Source organism: Rhinolophus sinicus, chromosome 7, assembly GCF_057876585.1.
Source record: "Rhinolophus sinicus isolate RSI-liver-muscle chromosome 7, RSI-T2T, whole genome shotgun sequence".
Classification (NCBI taxonomy): domain Eukaryota; kingdom Metazoa; phylum Chordata; class Mammalia; order Chiroptera; family Rhinolophidae; genus Rhinolophus; species Rhinolophus sinicus.
Genome location: NC_142507.1, coordinates 42826716 through 42841052, shown reverse-complemented (window position 1 = coordinate 42841052; position 14337 = coordinate 42826716). Strand labels below are relative to the sequence as shown.

At 44.1% G+C, this 14337-nt stretch overlaps 1 protein-coding gene across 1 annotated transcript; it reads left to right on the top strand.

The window, feature by feature from the left end:
* The first annotated feature begins 280 nt into the window (after nucleotides 1-280).
* Nucleotides 281-8243, top strand: GNAT2 (G protein subunit alpha transducin 2). Its single transcript, XM_074318977.2, has 8 exons — nucleotides 281-398; nucleotides 2083-2125; nucleotides 2409-2550; nucleotides 3244-3401; nucleotides 5267-5395; nucleotides 5646-5775; nucleotides 7399-7552; nucleotides 8053-8243. The coding sequence occupies exons 1-8, from the start codon at nucleotides 281-283 to the stop codon at nucleotides 8241-8243; spliced, it is 1065 nt and encodes a 354-aa protein (XP_074175078.1).
* The last annotated feature ends 6094 nt before the right edge of the window (nucleotides 8244-14337 follow it).

The window sequence follows — 14337 nt, the reverse complement described above, 5'->3', positions numbered from 1 at the left end:
CTTAATTGGCTTGGCCCATCACACTGCTAGATATAAAAGCCTCAATCCCCAGACTAAGTAGGTCTCCAGCTGGGGTAGGAGTCTGAGCCAAGACGGGCAGGGCCAGGAACCTGCAGCCGGCTCCCTCACGCAGCCCCTACAAGCCAGCTTTATAGGAGGCCTGAGAACCTGATACTGGATCCCAATTTACTTTTTCCTTATCTCCCATCTCATTGCCAGGAAACCCTAGAAGAGAAGCTTAAGGGCCGGAGAAAGCAGCCCAGGAGGAGACAGCAGAAAGATGGGGAGTGGAATCAGTGCTGAGGACAAAGAACTGGCCAAGAGGTCCAAGGAGCTAGAAAAGAAGTTGCAGGAAGACGCTGACCAGGAAGCGAAGACCGTCAAGCTGCTGCTGCTGGGTGAGCGATGGGAAGATGAGCCAGGGAAGGAGAGGCCCTGCTCCTTTCTGCTTCTCCTGGATGGAGGTGGGTTTTAGCCCATCCCACGGGGAGGAGTGAGGGCAGGTCACTTCTCTCTCCCCATCCAGTCTCAGGCTAGGGGGTCAGGAGCTCCAGGGCAGGGCACGGCCACCCCAGGGAGATGCACAACTCATCCTTAAATCAGGATCAGTGCGAGGCCCAGGACTGACCCTCCCGTCTCCAAATGTAACCAAACCTAACACCTCACGGCTTGGCAAATACCAGGAACCCTGGGCTTGCAGACACTGATCCAATCTGCAGTCAGAGACCTGAGTCAAGGACTCAGAAAAGGGCAGCGCACTCAGAAGTCCTACCATACCATCAGTGTCAGGTAGTCTGAGGGAGAGACCCACTGCCCAGGATACTGGTTCCTTCTCCTTGCTCTCAGTACAAATTTTAGAAGTAGGGAAGCCCTGAGAGGGCAGGAACGGAGTCTTTGGCTACAGCAGTGCTTTCCTGGCTTTCTATTCAGTCGCTGCTTCTAAAGCCCGTGCCAGATGGGAGCTCATCCACTGGATGAGCTCCTAAGCAGATCACAGGGCTGGGCTGAAAAAAGAAAAGCACCTCAGTGGTTGGTCAGAGAAATTGATCATGGCTGTAAATAAAACCAAGACAACAGAATTTGGAACACACGGCTTAGGGGAGAAAAACCACCACCCAGTGGTAGTACAGAGGCAGGCAGCTGCTGCAGCAGACTGACTGGCGGGCTGGGCGGGCTTTCCAAGCCCATGAGCTGCCTGGGACCTGGAGTCCCCTGCTCAGGCACCTCCTCCCCTCAGTCCCACCCACTGCCGATCTGTGGCATGACCCTAAGGACACACTGAATTGCGTATCTCTGTAAGCTGGACCCAGACTTCAAATTGCCCAGGAGGCTACAGAAAGGGGAAGGCATAGCAAGGCCACTGAGAGATCTTTTAAGACTAAGCAGCTTTCTTCTCCATTCAGGACTAAGAGGCTTACAGGAAACACGCAAAGGCTAAGTGGGAAGGGGTTAAGGCACAGGGGTAGTACAGACTGGGGGCAGAGGGCTGAAGGGGTATGTGGGTTTTCGATGGAGGAAGAGCAGAGTGTGAATGAGGATATCGGGGCGTTTTTGTTAATAAAGGGAACAGCACAGTGATGAAAAAAACAAACACAAAACCAACAGTATTTTAGTGAGGTGATCCAGCTCTCCCCAAATCTGCCCTACAATCATTCTCCTGAGTAAAAATGGTCAGAGGAGAAATGTGTTCAAGGAATTCTCCTGACTCTATCAGTGATTCTCAATGAGATTTTGCCCGCTCCCCACCACACCAGCCCCACCCCCACTACCATGGAGACATTTGGAGTTGTCACACTGGAAGAGTGGCGTGCTACTGACTTCTAGTGGATAGAGGCCAGGAATGCTGCTAAACACTCTACAATGCACAGGACAGACCCCCACACAACTGCCATCCAGCCCAAAACGTCAATAGTGCAGAGGCTAGGAAACTCTGCTCTAAATCCAGGTTGAATGGCAGAAATTGAGGGCAGCAATCATCCCTACACGCTGTCCCCTAACAGCTCCCAGGCAAGCACAGGCCATCTCACTGGAGGGCTGGGGAGAACTGGTGGAAATCTGAAGCATAAGCATTTCTTCCTGCAGGTGCTGGGGAGTCCGGAAAAAGCACTATCGTCAAACAGATGAAGTGAGTAGGAACAAAGCCCTGAAGGACTGAGGGAGGGCGAGGAAGTCAGAGCCAGTGGAGGAGTGGAGGAGGGGCTCTTCAGCCTTAGGGAACCCAGATATAAAGGGTATAAAGGACCCAGTGCCCCTCATCCGCACGCCCTTTGCCCCTCCCTCTCCACTTCGGGACAGCAGTAGGAATAGAGCGATTGGGTTCTTATCACCCTATAAGTCCTCCCAGATTCCCAATCCCTTAGGTCTGGTTACTCAGGTCCAGCTAAGGGCAAGGTGTGCGCTGCTTGCAGAATCATTCATCAGGATGGCTATTCGCCAGAAGAATGCCTGGAGTACAAGTCCATCATCTACGGGAATGTGCTGCAGTCCATCCTGGCCATCATCCGGGCCATGTCCACCCTGGGCATTGACTATGCTGAGCCAAGCTGTGCGGTAGGTAGTTAAGGGTGGACGGAAGGGCTAACGAGAACAAACAGACCAGTGGCCAACAAGCTATGAGGAAACAGGACAGAAAAGTTTGGTGTAACTAAAATCCCACCTGCTGAGCTCAAATCTTACTTCAGTCCTGAGAAGTATGCAATTCCTAACTTTATGATGAATGTTTGCAAAAGTCTGCTCAGCTTGCTTTGCTTTTTTGTCTTATCATTTAAATTGCTCCCCTTGGGCTCTTTGCCCTGGCCGTGGAACTTTTATAAGCTCAACACCTGGTTCCAGCATTGGCCTTCTCCTAAATTCAACAAAGGTGGTGGGTTCCTGTCTGCCATCTTGCCTATTTCATGGTCAATCTGGTTTTTAACCTTCCAGTCTCCCTGCAACAGAGGACCTATTTTTTGTTGGCGACAGACATTTGGACTAAGGATGGGAGATGGAAACACCACCGAGGAAGCCCCTGGGACAGACTGCTGCTAGCCACCACAGGACTGGATAGATTTCCACCCTCTATGTCTCAGAAGCCCACTCAAACATTAATCAGTATGTTTCTTTCAATAGGCTTTTCACTGGACACTGTCTCCACTTCAGGCTTTGGGAGCCATGCAAAATGCTTTCCTTCGAGCAGTATTCCCAGAAGCCTCCTGGGAAAGCCCTGACTCCTGTGTGGTTCTCAGCCAAATTTGTACCTTACAGGAGGACGGACGACAGCTCAACAACCTGGCTGACTCCACTGAGGAGGGCACCATGCCTCCTGAGCTGGTGCAGGTCATCAGGAAGTTGTGGCAGGATGGAGGGGTGCAAGCCTGCTTCGACAGAGCTGCAGAGTACCAGCTCAATGACTCGGCATCTTAGTAAGACTGCTTGGGGACGGGGAGGGATGAAGCGCACGCCACATCCTAGGAGAACGTGTACCCAGCCTAAAATCCCAGGCGCTGAAAGCTGCAGGCCCCAGGACTGAATTCAGCCTGTGTACCCGTTGTTAGGCTGCAGCAGTGTTTTACTGTGTGTTGAATTTAATGCCTGTAGGAAGGGACATCCGCCATAGTTCCCACTCCTCTGTACTGCTTTACAACCAGCTCAGTGCAGCCTACAAAGCTGAAGACCCCAAATTCAACAGAGGTGCCATTTAGCAGCCCTCTTAATTCATACCTGCAGCCTCTCCTTTCAGAACCATGAACACTACGCGTAGACTGTTCTTCTGCCACACGCTCCCAGGAGGCATGTGATTCATGATGGCCCTCTCAGGGCTCAATTTTCTAGCTGGTAACCCAGGCTCAGGCCAATAACCAAAAATGAAAGTCTCCTGCACCCACAGCATCTTATGTCAGGGTGCTCGGACATGGGACACAGAAATTGCCAGAGCAAACCAAAGGAAGTTGGTCAGAGAGTAGAGAGAACCATCTTTGCAAAGCTGGTTCCAAAAATGTAAGATACACAGAGTTTATCAATCCTACCTCAAACAGCAAAGTATCATAAACGGGCATGAGCTTCCAACAGACGCGGGCGTAGCCCTTGTTCTGTCACCTAATCTTGTAATAAGGTTCTTATCTTTTACTGTCCCCAGAGCACTCTCACTCACCCAGAGGCCCAGGCACTGCCAGGTATATCAGGTACACCACCTCAGTGCATCTTAGCAATAAGCCTTCAAGGTAGATAGCACTTTTTATTAGTCCCATTTATCGATGAAAAGCTGAGGTTCAGAGAAGTTAACTAACTTGCCCAGTCATATAGATAAATGGCAGAGGCTGGATTTAAATCCAGGTCTACTTGTCCACAAACTTGAATGTTGTTGTTAGTTTTTACAATATACTGCAATCTTGACAATTACTTAACTCTTCTGAATGTTTCCTACATCTGTAAAATGTGACCTAATGCTGTCTTAGGAGGTTAAATGAGAATTTAAATGTGAAAACGCCTGGCACACCAGAGGCACTTATTTTCCTTCTCTCTTTCTCTGTCACCTCATTTCACATCTGTCTTCCTCTTGCTTCCACCTTCTTTTTAAAACTTTTTTATGGTAACTGTCAAACATATACAAAAGTAGAATACAATGAGTCACCTGGCTTCAACTGTTATCAACTCATGACCAGTCTTTATTTCTTCTGCATCTCCCACTGGATTATTTTGAAGTAAATCCCAGGTACCCTATCATTTGTCCTAAAAATTTCATTATATACTCTAAAACGAAGGACTCTTAAAAAAGGAACCACAACACAATCATTACACCTAAATACTTAATAATCCCTTAATGTCATCAGATATCCAAGTCAGTGTTCATTCAAGTTTCCCTAATTATCTCAAATGTTTTCCCAACTTGATTCAGGATATAAACAAAGGCCCATGCATTGCAGTGATTCACGTCTTAATGTCTCTCTAGTCTCTTTAATCTATTGCTTCTTGATGGAATTTTTGGCACCCATTTGAGCCACCGAATCTCATTCAAGGGTCTAGAAAACTTTGTAGCCAGGCGAAATGCAAGGAAAAGTTATCTGATTTATGAGTGGAATCCCTGCCTCAACTGGGCTTGGCCCTTGGACCATCCCACACTTCCTTTTGGAAGGACACGAGGATTTGAAGGAAAGAATCCTAGATTTAACAATATGGATTCCAGTCCTGGTTCTACCACTAAGTTAGCTGTATGATTTCGGGTAAGACTCTTTACCTTTCTTGGCCTGGAGAAAATGACATGTCATCAGTGCCAATCCCTTTCCTCTAGCTACCTGAACCAATTAGAGCGCATTGCAGCCCCTGACTACCTCCCTAATGAGCAAGACGTGCTTCGATCCAGAGTCAAAACCACAGGCATCATTGAGACCAAGTTTTCCATCAAAGACTTGAATTTCAGGTGGGTACATGGTCCCCTGAAGGCACCACAAATACCATATGGTTCCCTGAGGGCACCTACCAAAAAAGGACATGGGCATGCTTGTTGCCCTTCACTAAAGCCCAATCTGAATTAGTGTCCCACTTCTCCCCCTTTTCCCATTTCGCATCGTGCTAACTGGCCCCATAGTGGCCACCTCTCCAGGGTAAACACCTGGCGTGTGTGGGTCATAAGCTGGGCATACCCACGAAACAGCTGTTCCTCCCCTCAGGATGTTTGACGTGGGAGGGCAGAGATCAGAGAGGAAGAAGTGGATCCACTGCTTCGAGGGCGTCACCTGCATCGTTTTCTGTGCAGCCCTCAGTGCCTACGACATGGTGCTCGTGGAAGATGACGAAGTGGTGAGTGGCCTCTGCACCAAGCAGCCTTGATGCAGTTAGTTCCCCCATGACCCCCCCTGTGAGCTGTGTCACTCCAGTTGGGTGATTTCAGTCAACACTGACCGTCGTAGACCAACTCACACCTCAGACAAACGATTCCACAAACCCTCTTCTGTAAGTCCTAGGTTAGTACTTTAGAGCTCCAGACTACTGAAGGAGCTTGGTCTCAGATGAGACATCCAAGGATCACTTGGACAGCAAAGCTCATAAAAGGAACTGATTATTAAAGGACTATGGGATTATCAACTCGGGAAAGCACAGGAGTTACTTAGTAACCTCCCGGCTGCCTGTGGAAGTGAAGGATAGGTGCAAATGACAGAGCAGAAAAAACACTGTGATGTGTATCTTTATGCAACATGACAGAGGGACTGAACTAGTAACCTCTCTTGGCAGCCTAACTATCCACCGAGTGACTAAGGAGAGACGGCAAACCAGGTTTCTCACATGCCACTTAAATTGGCAGCTGGAGGATTCCCTGAGGGTGATTCTCTTGAGCCTTGCAGTTTTACAAGACAGGAGCTCTGCAGGACAAGCGTCAGCCCAGCCAGTTACCTTCCGAGTTTGAGACAGGATGTCAAAGGCGTGGATAATGTTAATTTTCCATAAGCACCTGCTCTGTAAACGGAGGCCCACAGCTTACTGATAGAAGACAAAGCTTCTATCCTCCTACCCCTTGTTCCAGTTTCCCCTTCTCCTTTGCAGTTCAAGTTCACATTAGAGCACGCTAAGTGTTTTCTTAAATGTCTTACAGAGCCATTCAGTTTCCAAGATCTCTTCCATCGTTAACCCAAAAGTCTAAGAGGTCTTAAAGGGTTTTGCAGGACTATTAGCAATGAGAAAAGGCTCCATATTAGATTTTTCTTTATTACTTGAAAAGATTGAGCCCACGTCAGCTAATAGCCTACCTCCAGACCCTAAAAGCCTGCTGGTCTGGGGCACTGGGCAACCTCTGGACTCTGCAGGTAAGTAGCACCGTTTCTTACTCATTCAAAGTGGCAATCAGGAAGGAAATAAGGCCGAAGGGCTTATGGTGCAGCACTAGGAAATTCTCTAGCCCTCACCATTAGGCACCAGGGCCAAAGAATCCCTATGACATTCCTGCCCAAACTGAGATGCAGGACTCTGTAACAGAAGCCTATCCAAATCATGCTGGAGACACAGATGGACACAGGCTAACTCGGGCGCAGTCTCAACCCTGGACAAGCAGCACGCATGAATGTCAAAGTCCTTAGCTGTGCCCTGGCTGCCAAAGATGTGCATAGTGTTTTCTGTACACCTAGATGCCTCCATGATCAGGGCCACTCGACATACCTGACCTCACTTAGCTTTCGTAAGAACACTATGAGATAGGGAAACTGAGACTCAGAAAAGCTCGGTAATTTTTCCCAAGTCACACAACTATAACAGAGAGAGGATTAGAAGGAAACCGGATTTCTCTGGCTGTACTACTCCACGCTAAAAAGAGATAAGCTACTCCCTACCTTTCCTTCTACATTTGGGGCACTAGTCGCTCCAAGAACAGGAGGTGGACACAGACCTTCATAAGCCCAATCTGATATCTCTGATGGTATTTCCTCTTAATAGAATCGTATGCATGAGTCGTTGCACCTGTTCAACAGCCTATGTAACCACAAGTTCTTTGCGGCTACTTCCATTGTTCTCTTTCTCAACAAGAAGGACCTCTTTGAGGAAAAAATCAAGAAAGTCCACCTCAGCATTTGTTTCCCAGAGTATGATGGTAAGTGTCAAGGGCTCGAGACAATGGTAATGCTCTTAGTAATGACTGGTGATTGCCTCACTTCCGAGACCCAGGAGACAAAAAGGAACTTGTCTTTAAGGAACTAAGTGTAACTTCCTTGTTTTGCAGAGGTGATGATCCCTTTTCCCTTTAACACTCATTCCTCTTATGAGCTTTGTGATGTGCAAGTGATACTCGGATGTCTAATCTGAGAAATGCGGGCATTCAGTTATAGGTTTAAATTCAGATGTCTCTGGAATAGAGCAGACATTAAATGCAGGAGAGCCACCGACTATTAAAATGATACCTACCAGAAATCAAGGGTGGAGACCTACGAGTACATACGTCTCTCCTCAATTCCTTTGCTTAAGTGAGAAACACTGAGTGTAACGGAGCTGTCTGACAGCATTGTGAGAATCAAGTCAGTCACCTAAAAAGTAAGTGAGCAACGAAGGAGGGTTCATTTACCCCACTTCTTCTCTATTTTTCTGGAAAACCAGGGAACAACTCTTATGAGGATGCAGGGAATTATATCAAGAGTCAGTTCCTTGACCTCAACATGCGAAAAGACGTCAAAGAAATCTACAGTCACATGACCTGTGCTACAGACACCCAAAATGTCAAATTTGTATTTGATGCAGTTACAGACATTATCATCAAAGAAAACCTCAAGGACTGCGGGCTCTTCTAACCCTCATCATTTCTCAAGTAGACTGTCTATAAACAGGCTTGGAATCTGGGTAATTTCAAGCAGAAAATTACAGGTCGATATACCATGGCATGGAGAATGCATTCTCCCTTGGAGATGGGAGTATGCATGATTGCACTATGTCTCACATTTCTTTTCAAAGTGGGATAGCTAGTGCAGTTTAAAGAGCACAAGGCCAAGAGTCAGAAGACCCAGGTTCCAGTACTGGTTCCACAACTTACTACAAACTGTAAATACTTCATTTCTTGGAGTCTTGAGTCCCCCACCTATTAAATGAACATAATTTCTCTACTACTTTACAGGGTTATTCTGGTGATCACCAACAAAACTGAAGGGAAGGCACGTAAAGGTCACAGAAAGCAAGCCTATCTAAAAGCTGCCATTTATGAAATCCAACACCAGGTTTTAGATGAACTATTCTGAGCAAAACAGCACAACAAATGAACAAACCCAAAGAAAAACAAAACCTCAGTAAGCTACCACCTGTTTTACTAACAGACCTCTATGTGCCTTAGCTTAGAGACGTGGATCACCAAATAGATGTGGGTTTCTTAGTTTCTAAGGCCCACACCTAAAAACAATCATCTTTATTAAGAATAGACTATCCCTCTGCCCCCAAGCTGCCCCACAAGCCTGAGTTTCCTTTATTTCTGTAAGTACCTGTTCCTCAGCTGTACAAGACACTTTCTGATAAACTTGGAGGACATCAACACACCCCCACTTACCGTACTGATTTTATTGCTGCCCCTTCTCTATCACAGAATTTACAGTAAGTGAGCAATCCTACAATTCTCACTTCAACTGCTTCATGTTTCAGGAGAACAAATAAGGTATCTGATCTTGCTTTGGGCAATAAAAATCTATGCAGTTGGGTCCATGTGACGCCTGGCTGTAAACATTTCTTCTAATAGACCAACAAGAAAATTATTCCTTTGAACGCCTTTGAGGGGAAAGGAAGCTTGTGTTTATCTTGACAGGAGGTGGTGAAGTCAAGTATAGATTTAGCATTTACAACTACTAGGGAGGAAGGCTCTTGGCATCAAGATTTCGTATATAACAGTCAATTAAAATGAAAATATGCTCCTTGCCAGAAACACACATTCACACTTAGGCTGCTACTAGCAATATTGATACTAGAAAGCCATATGAGCTTGAAATACACTGAAGAATAAATTTGCAGCTGTTAAAATTGGCTTCATTTAATAGCCTTTCTGATTCCTTGAAAAGAAACCAAGTTGGGAGAATCACCAGAAAAATGAGGGAAACTACTTTGCCCACTGCCGATTAAAACACTTGAGCCAAACAAAAAACCCCTGGCAATAGTTCTTGCATCCAAGAGCTATTCAGAGACGATTCTGAACAGCCTGCTCCACTATTACTAACCTGTTTGCTTTAGTGCTTTAGTTTTGCTTTAGCTCTACAGACACGGGTTCTGAGTCTATTTTTTGGTATCATGCATCCCTCTGGCAGTCTGGTGAAATCTATGGGCCTCGTCTCAGAATATTTAAAGACATATAAAATTCAGAGAATTACAAAGAAAACTAACACACTGAATACAGTTCTATCTTTGCTGATCTGCGGCAGGTTTAAAATCCTCACTATACCATGGCCTTGTTTATACAGGTCCCAACGTAATTTATCCCATTTATTCCATCTTCAAATGGGGTAGCCCCACTTCCCCCAAATCATACCAGATTATTTCTAATTTTCCAATTATGTTTATTTTCAGAGTTGCCTGGCATACCATACGTTCCACTAAGTCTTGTTTTTTGTTTTTGTTTTTAATTTACTGAACTAGGTGGAGATATTGTGTTAAACAAAACAAAACGTTTCTACCCTTCACGAGGCCTTTTCTAACATCCTCAGTTTGTTCTCTGTTGGACCCAGTGGGCTCCTATGCTGTTCCTATATACCTCCATCAGAGTACTCATCACCAGTCGTTCAGTTCCTCAATTAATTAGGCACTCCCTGAAGCCCGCGACCATATTTTGTTACCTTAATGTCCTAATTGTTTATTAACTTTTCCTTGATCTTTGACTCGAGGCAGGAACTGGTTGTGGGCCTAACTATAAAGGCCTCACACAGGCTCCTTGGCTATCGATGTTCATAGAGAACCCACCCTGTAGCACCAGCATGAAAACAGAGCCGATGGGGTGCATCTTCTCCAGAGCCAGTGGGGTAGGTCTTCTGATAGAACAATCTCTAGCAGAATACAACAGGGGTATACTTTAGTTCTCTTTTTCTCTGGTAGACATCTCAATTTTTAACTGGTTTATAAACTCACACACGCCACCTTGTATGAACACTTTATATATAAAAAGTTTTGTTTGGAGGCTGGATGGGGAAGAAGCAGTGCCTAAAGCAACCGAGTTCTATAGCTGCTTTACTGAGGTTAGGATCTGGCTATTCATCTTATAATGTTTTCAAGCCAAAACTCTTATGGCGAGTCTACATGGGATAAAACGTTGGGGCCCTGTCGTCTATTCACCTGTACCTAAGAACAGTCAAAATCATTTTCTGAAACTCTTGGCCAACATCGGGCTGTCCTGTGAGTAAAGGAGGAGAATGTCACCTCAAATGCTCTGCACAGGCTTCCAAAAGAGGCATTACTCCTCACCCCAGTGTGTTTGGCAGGCCCAGGGATGGTTCCCATACTTTACACTGTTAGAGCTCGAGACAAAGTGAAGTGCACTGGTTCTTCTACACAATTGGCTTATTTTTCTTTCATGGACTTTCTGATTAGTGTGCGTGAAAAGTTCTCTTTGCATAAAATGGCAAGTTAGAAAGCCTAAAACCAAAACTAAGCAATGTACTTACTCTGCTGCTTTTATCTTCTTTTGCTTTATTTTAAATTTACACTAATACTGCTGAATTTTATGTACTTTTATAAGTCATTAGAAATTCTTTTTTGTAATAAGGTAGGTCAGAAACAAACATTCAACCCTATTTTCATGAACTGCAATCTTAATTCTTAGAATGCTAAAGCTAGAAGAAATTTAGAAACATTCCAGGCCAATCACTAGCAATTTATAGATAAGAAACTGAGGCCCAAGGTGGTGGAGTATCTTTCTCAAGATCACACTGCTAGAAAGTCGTAGAACAAGAACTCCAAAACAGGTCTTCTGAATCAAAAGCCACTGGTCTTTGTATATGCACCATGCTACCAACAGTCCACCATACACGATATATAAAGTCAAAGCCAATTTTCTCATTCTCTTAAGCGTCCCCCATTCCCAATCAAATTCTTGGTTATTTTTTAATCATGCCATCTCTAAACCATAATATTTAACAAGATCATCTCTAAACTAAATACAAATCAGTCTCAAAAATGGCATGTGAAATTAGCATAAAATAACAAAAATAGAAACAACTTTAAGATCTCATTTCCTGTTCACAGACCTTGGTGCACGTGCCTTGCACAGCATTAGACACTGATGACAGTAAAACAAATGTAAATTAGGTTTCACTTCATATGTAAATCTGATGAGATTTACTATTTTTTCCCCCCACAAAAATATAATGATTGACACAAAAGGACATATACTGTGTGATTCCACTTATATGAGGTACCTAAAGTAGTCAACTTTATAAAGACAGAAAGTAGAGTGACGGTTACCAGAGGCTGGGAGGAAGAGTTAGTGTTGAATGGGTAGAGTTTCAGTTTGGGAAGATGAAAACAGTTCTGGAGACGGATGGTGGTTATGATTGTGCCACCGTGTGAATGCAGTTAATACCACTCTATACTTTAAAATGATTACAATGGTAAATTTTATGCTGTGTATATTTTACAATAAAAAAATGGAAAAAATAGTGTAATTGGAAATGTGCTTTTATGTTTCTGTGGATAAAAGGATCGATGAAAGCAGCACAAAAATTCAGTCTTAAAAGCAATGCATGGAAACGGAGGAAAAACAGAGGGCTGCCAGAGGGGCGGGGGGGGGGGGTGGGGATAAGGGGAAGGTGAGAGGTTTTGAAAAATAGTCGGTAACCACAAGATGGTCATGGGGGTTTGAAAATTAATTTGGGGAACGTACAGAGGGATAGTGGATGGGGGAGGGGGGTTCACACAGTGTGAGGGATATAAATGATAAACGTCTAAGTTTTGCTTTGTCTTGTGCACCTGAAACTAAAAAAAAAAAAAAAAAAAAAGCAATGTAAAAGACATTGACTTGTAACAGTTCCTACTCTGATAAAAAAATTCATTTACACGTACCCCACAAAGTCCCAATCAGGGAACCCATCCCCAAGCATTCAAAACCAACGCTATACGTGGAGATGTGCCGTAGTCCAAAGTGTGCCGGCCATGCTGGGTGGAGAAGGTGGTGAAGGGTGAAGCGCTCTTACCTCCCACGGCCCTCTCTACCCGGCACAGCCCCTGGAGCACAGATTCCAGCAGGACTTCAGGGTTGGGCCGGGGACCGCAAGTGTGCCAGAGCCTCTGGTGGTCCTGCTAGGTCAAAGTGTAAAGGCATTTCTGTGAAGCCAGACAGACTGCAAATTGCAAAAGGGAAATTCTGCCCTTTGGCCATGAAAAGGTAAGTACTAGTCTAAATAGAAAATAAAGAACTAGATTTAAATGCGAAACAAAGACCCTTTCAACCTGCTGCACAAATTTTAGAGCAATTTATAGCTGAACTTCATTTCAGGTCTTCAAAATGAATATAGGAAGTGATGCTGAGAAAAGACAACCAGGTACAATGAATACAGTTGTTGGTATTAATTTAGGAGATTGCTTTTTTTGTACTGCAGTATGATCTTGAGTATCATAAATATTTACAAAACATTTTTAAATGTCATTCCAATTGGATGAGAACCATAGAACATTATAGCTAGAATGAATAATTAAGTCCATTTTTACTTAATTAATACATGACGGGTTTAGGATTGAAAAGATTTCATAGCTAGTTGGAAACAGGAAAAAGACCACCCAGCATGCCAAACAACTCGCCAACTTCATAAGATTCTGAGCGGTCTCGGCCTTTATCCTACATGAGCCTATGAATGGTTAGAAAGAACAGGTAATTTCTTGCAATTTGTTATATCTACCGGGAATCTCTCGTACATATCAACAAGCCTCTCGGTCAAAATGTTTGGATAACCCAAAGGAATATGGGCACAGGCGGGGGGATAGTGGAGGATAGGAGATAGATAAATCAGGTTATACAGATTTTTTTTTTTTTTTTTTTTTTTTTAATTGAGGAGGGTGCAGCTCACAGAGGCCCATGCGGGGGATCAAACCGGCAACCTTGGTGTTATTAGCACCACGCTCTAACCAACTGAGTCAACCAGTAACCCCCAGGTTATACAGAATTTAATATTCCAACTATCAAAGATCTTAAAGCTTTAAATGCTGGTGCACTGAGACTGTGTAGCCCAGCAATGTATTTACTAATATTTGATTATTTCTGCTACCTTGTTGATTCCCACTGAATTTCAGGCAGAGAAAACTGGCACAAAAGCCTTTAATATTTGACTTTTCAATCATTCCCTTTACCTACCCCTCCAAGGCCCTCTCAAAAAACTTTCATCCCATGGTTTGCACTATCTAGCTTTGCTTTTTACCCACCTACTGAATGAACAGTCATGTTATTACATATACAGTTACCTCTATCACAGGATTTTATCTTTACTTTGGTGCACCTTTCAATTTTCACTGCAAAAATAAATGCAGTGAAATAAATTAAATAAATGTTTGGAAACCCGAAGTTTCTTGTTTTAATTTTATATAAAAACTAAATATTCTGTATCTAAATGTAGGAATGTTCTTTGACCAAAAAGTCCTCATACTAATTTTTTTGGAGAAAGGCACTTTAAGTCATGTACAAAAGGTGCTTCTTATTGGCAAATAAAAAACAACTTAGTTTGTTACTAGTGATTTTGAAGTTATCTGTCTACTATTTGTTGATCTTTAATATTAGGTCCTATTCAGTTCTCCTCAAATATCGGCCCAGGTTAGCTGCATCAGAACCACCTGAAGAATTTATTTAAAAATACACAGTCCCAGGACCTGCCTCAGACATCTAGACATGTAGTAGTTTAGCCAAGGAATCTATGTATCTCAATCTTCCACCTCCGG

Coding starts and splice junctions, on each gene's coding strand:
- GNAT2 (XM_074318977.2), top strand. CDS start 281: ATGGGGAGTGGAATCAGTGCTGAGGACAAAGAACTGGCCAAGAGGTCC. Junction 5,396..5,645: donor ATCAAAGACTTGAATTTCAG/GTGGGTACATGG, acceptor TCCTCCCCTCAG/GATGTTTGACGTGGGAGGGC. Junction 7,553..8,052: donor TTGTTTCCCAGAGTATGATG/GTAAGTGTCAAG, acceptor CTGGAAAACCAG/GGAACAACTCTTATGAGGAT.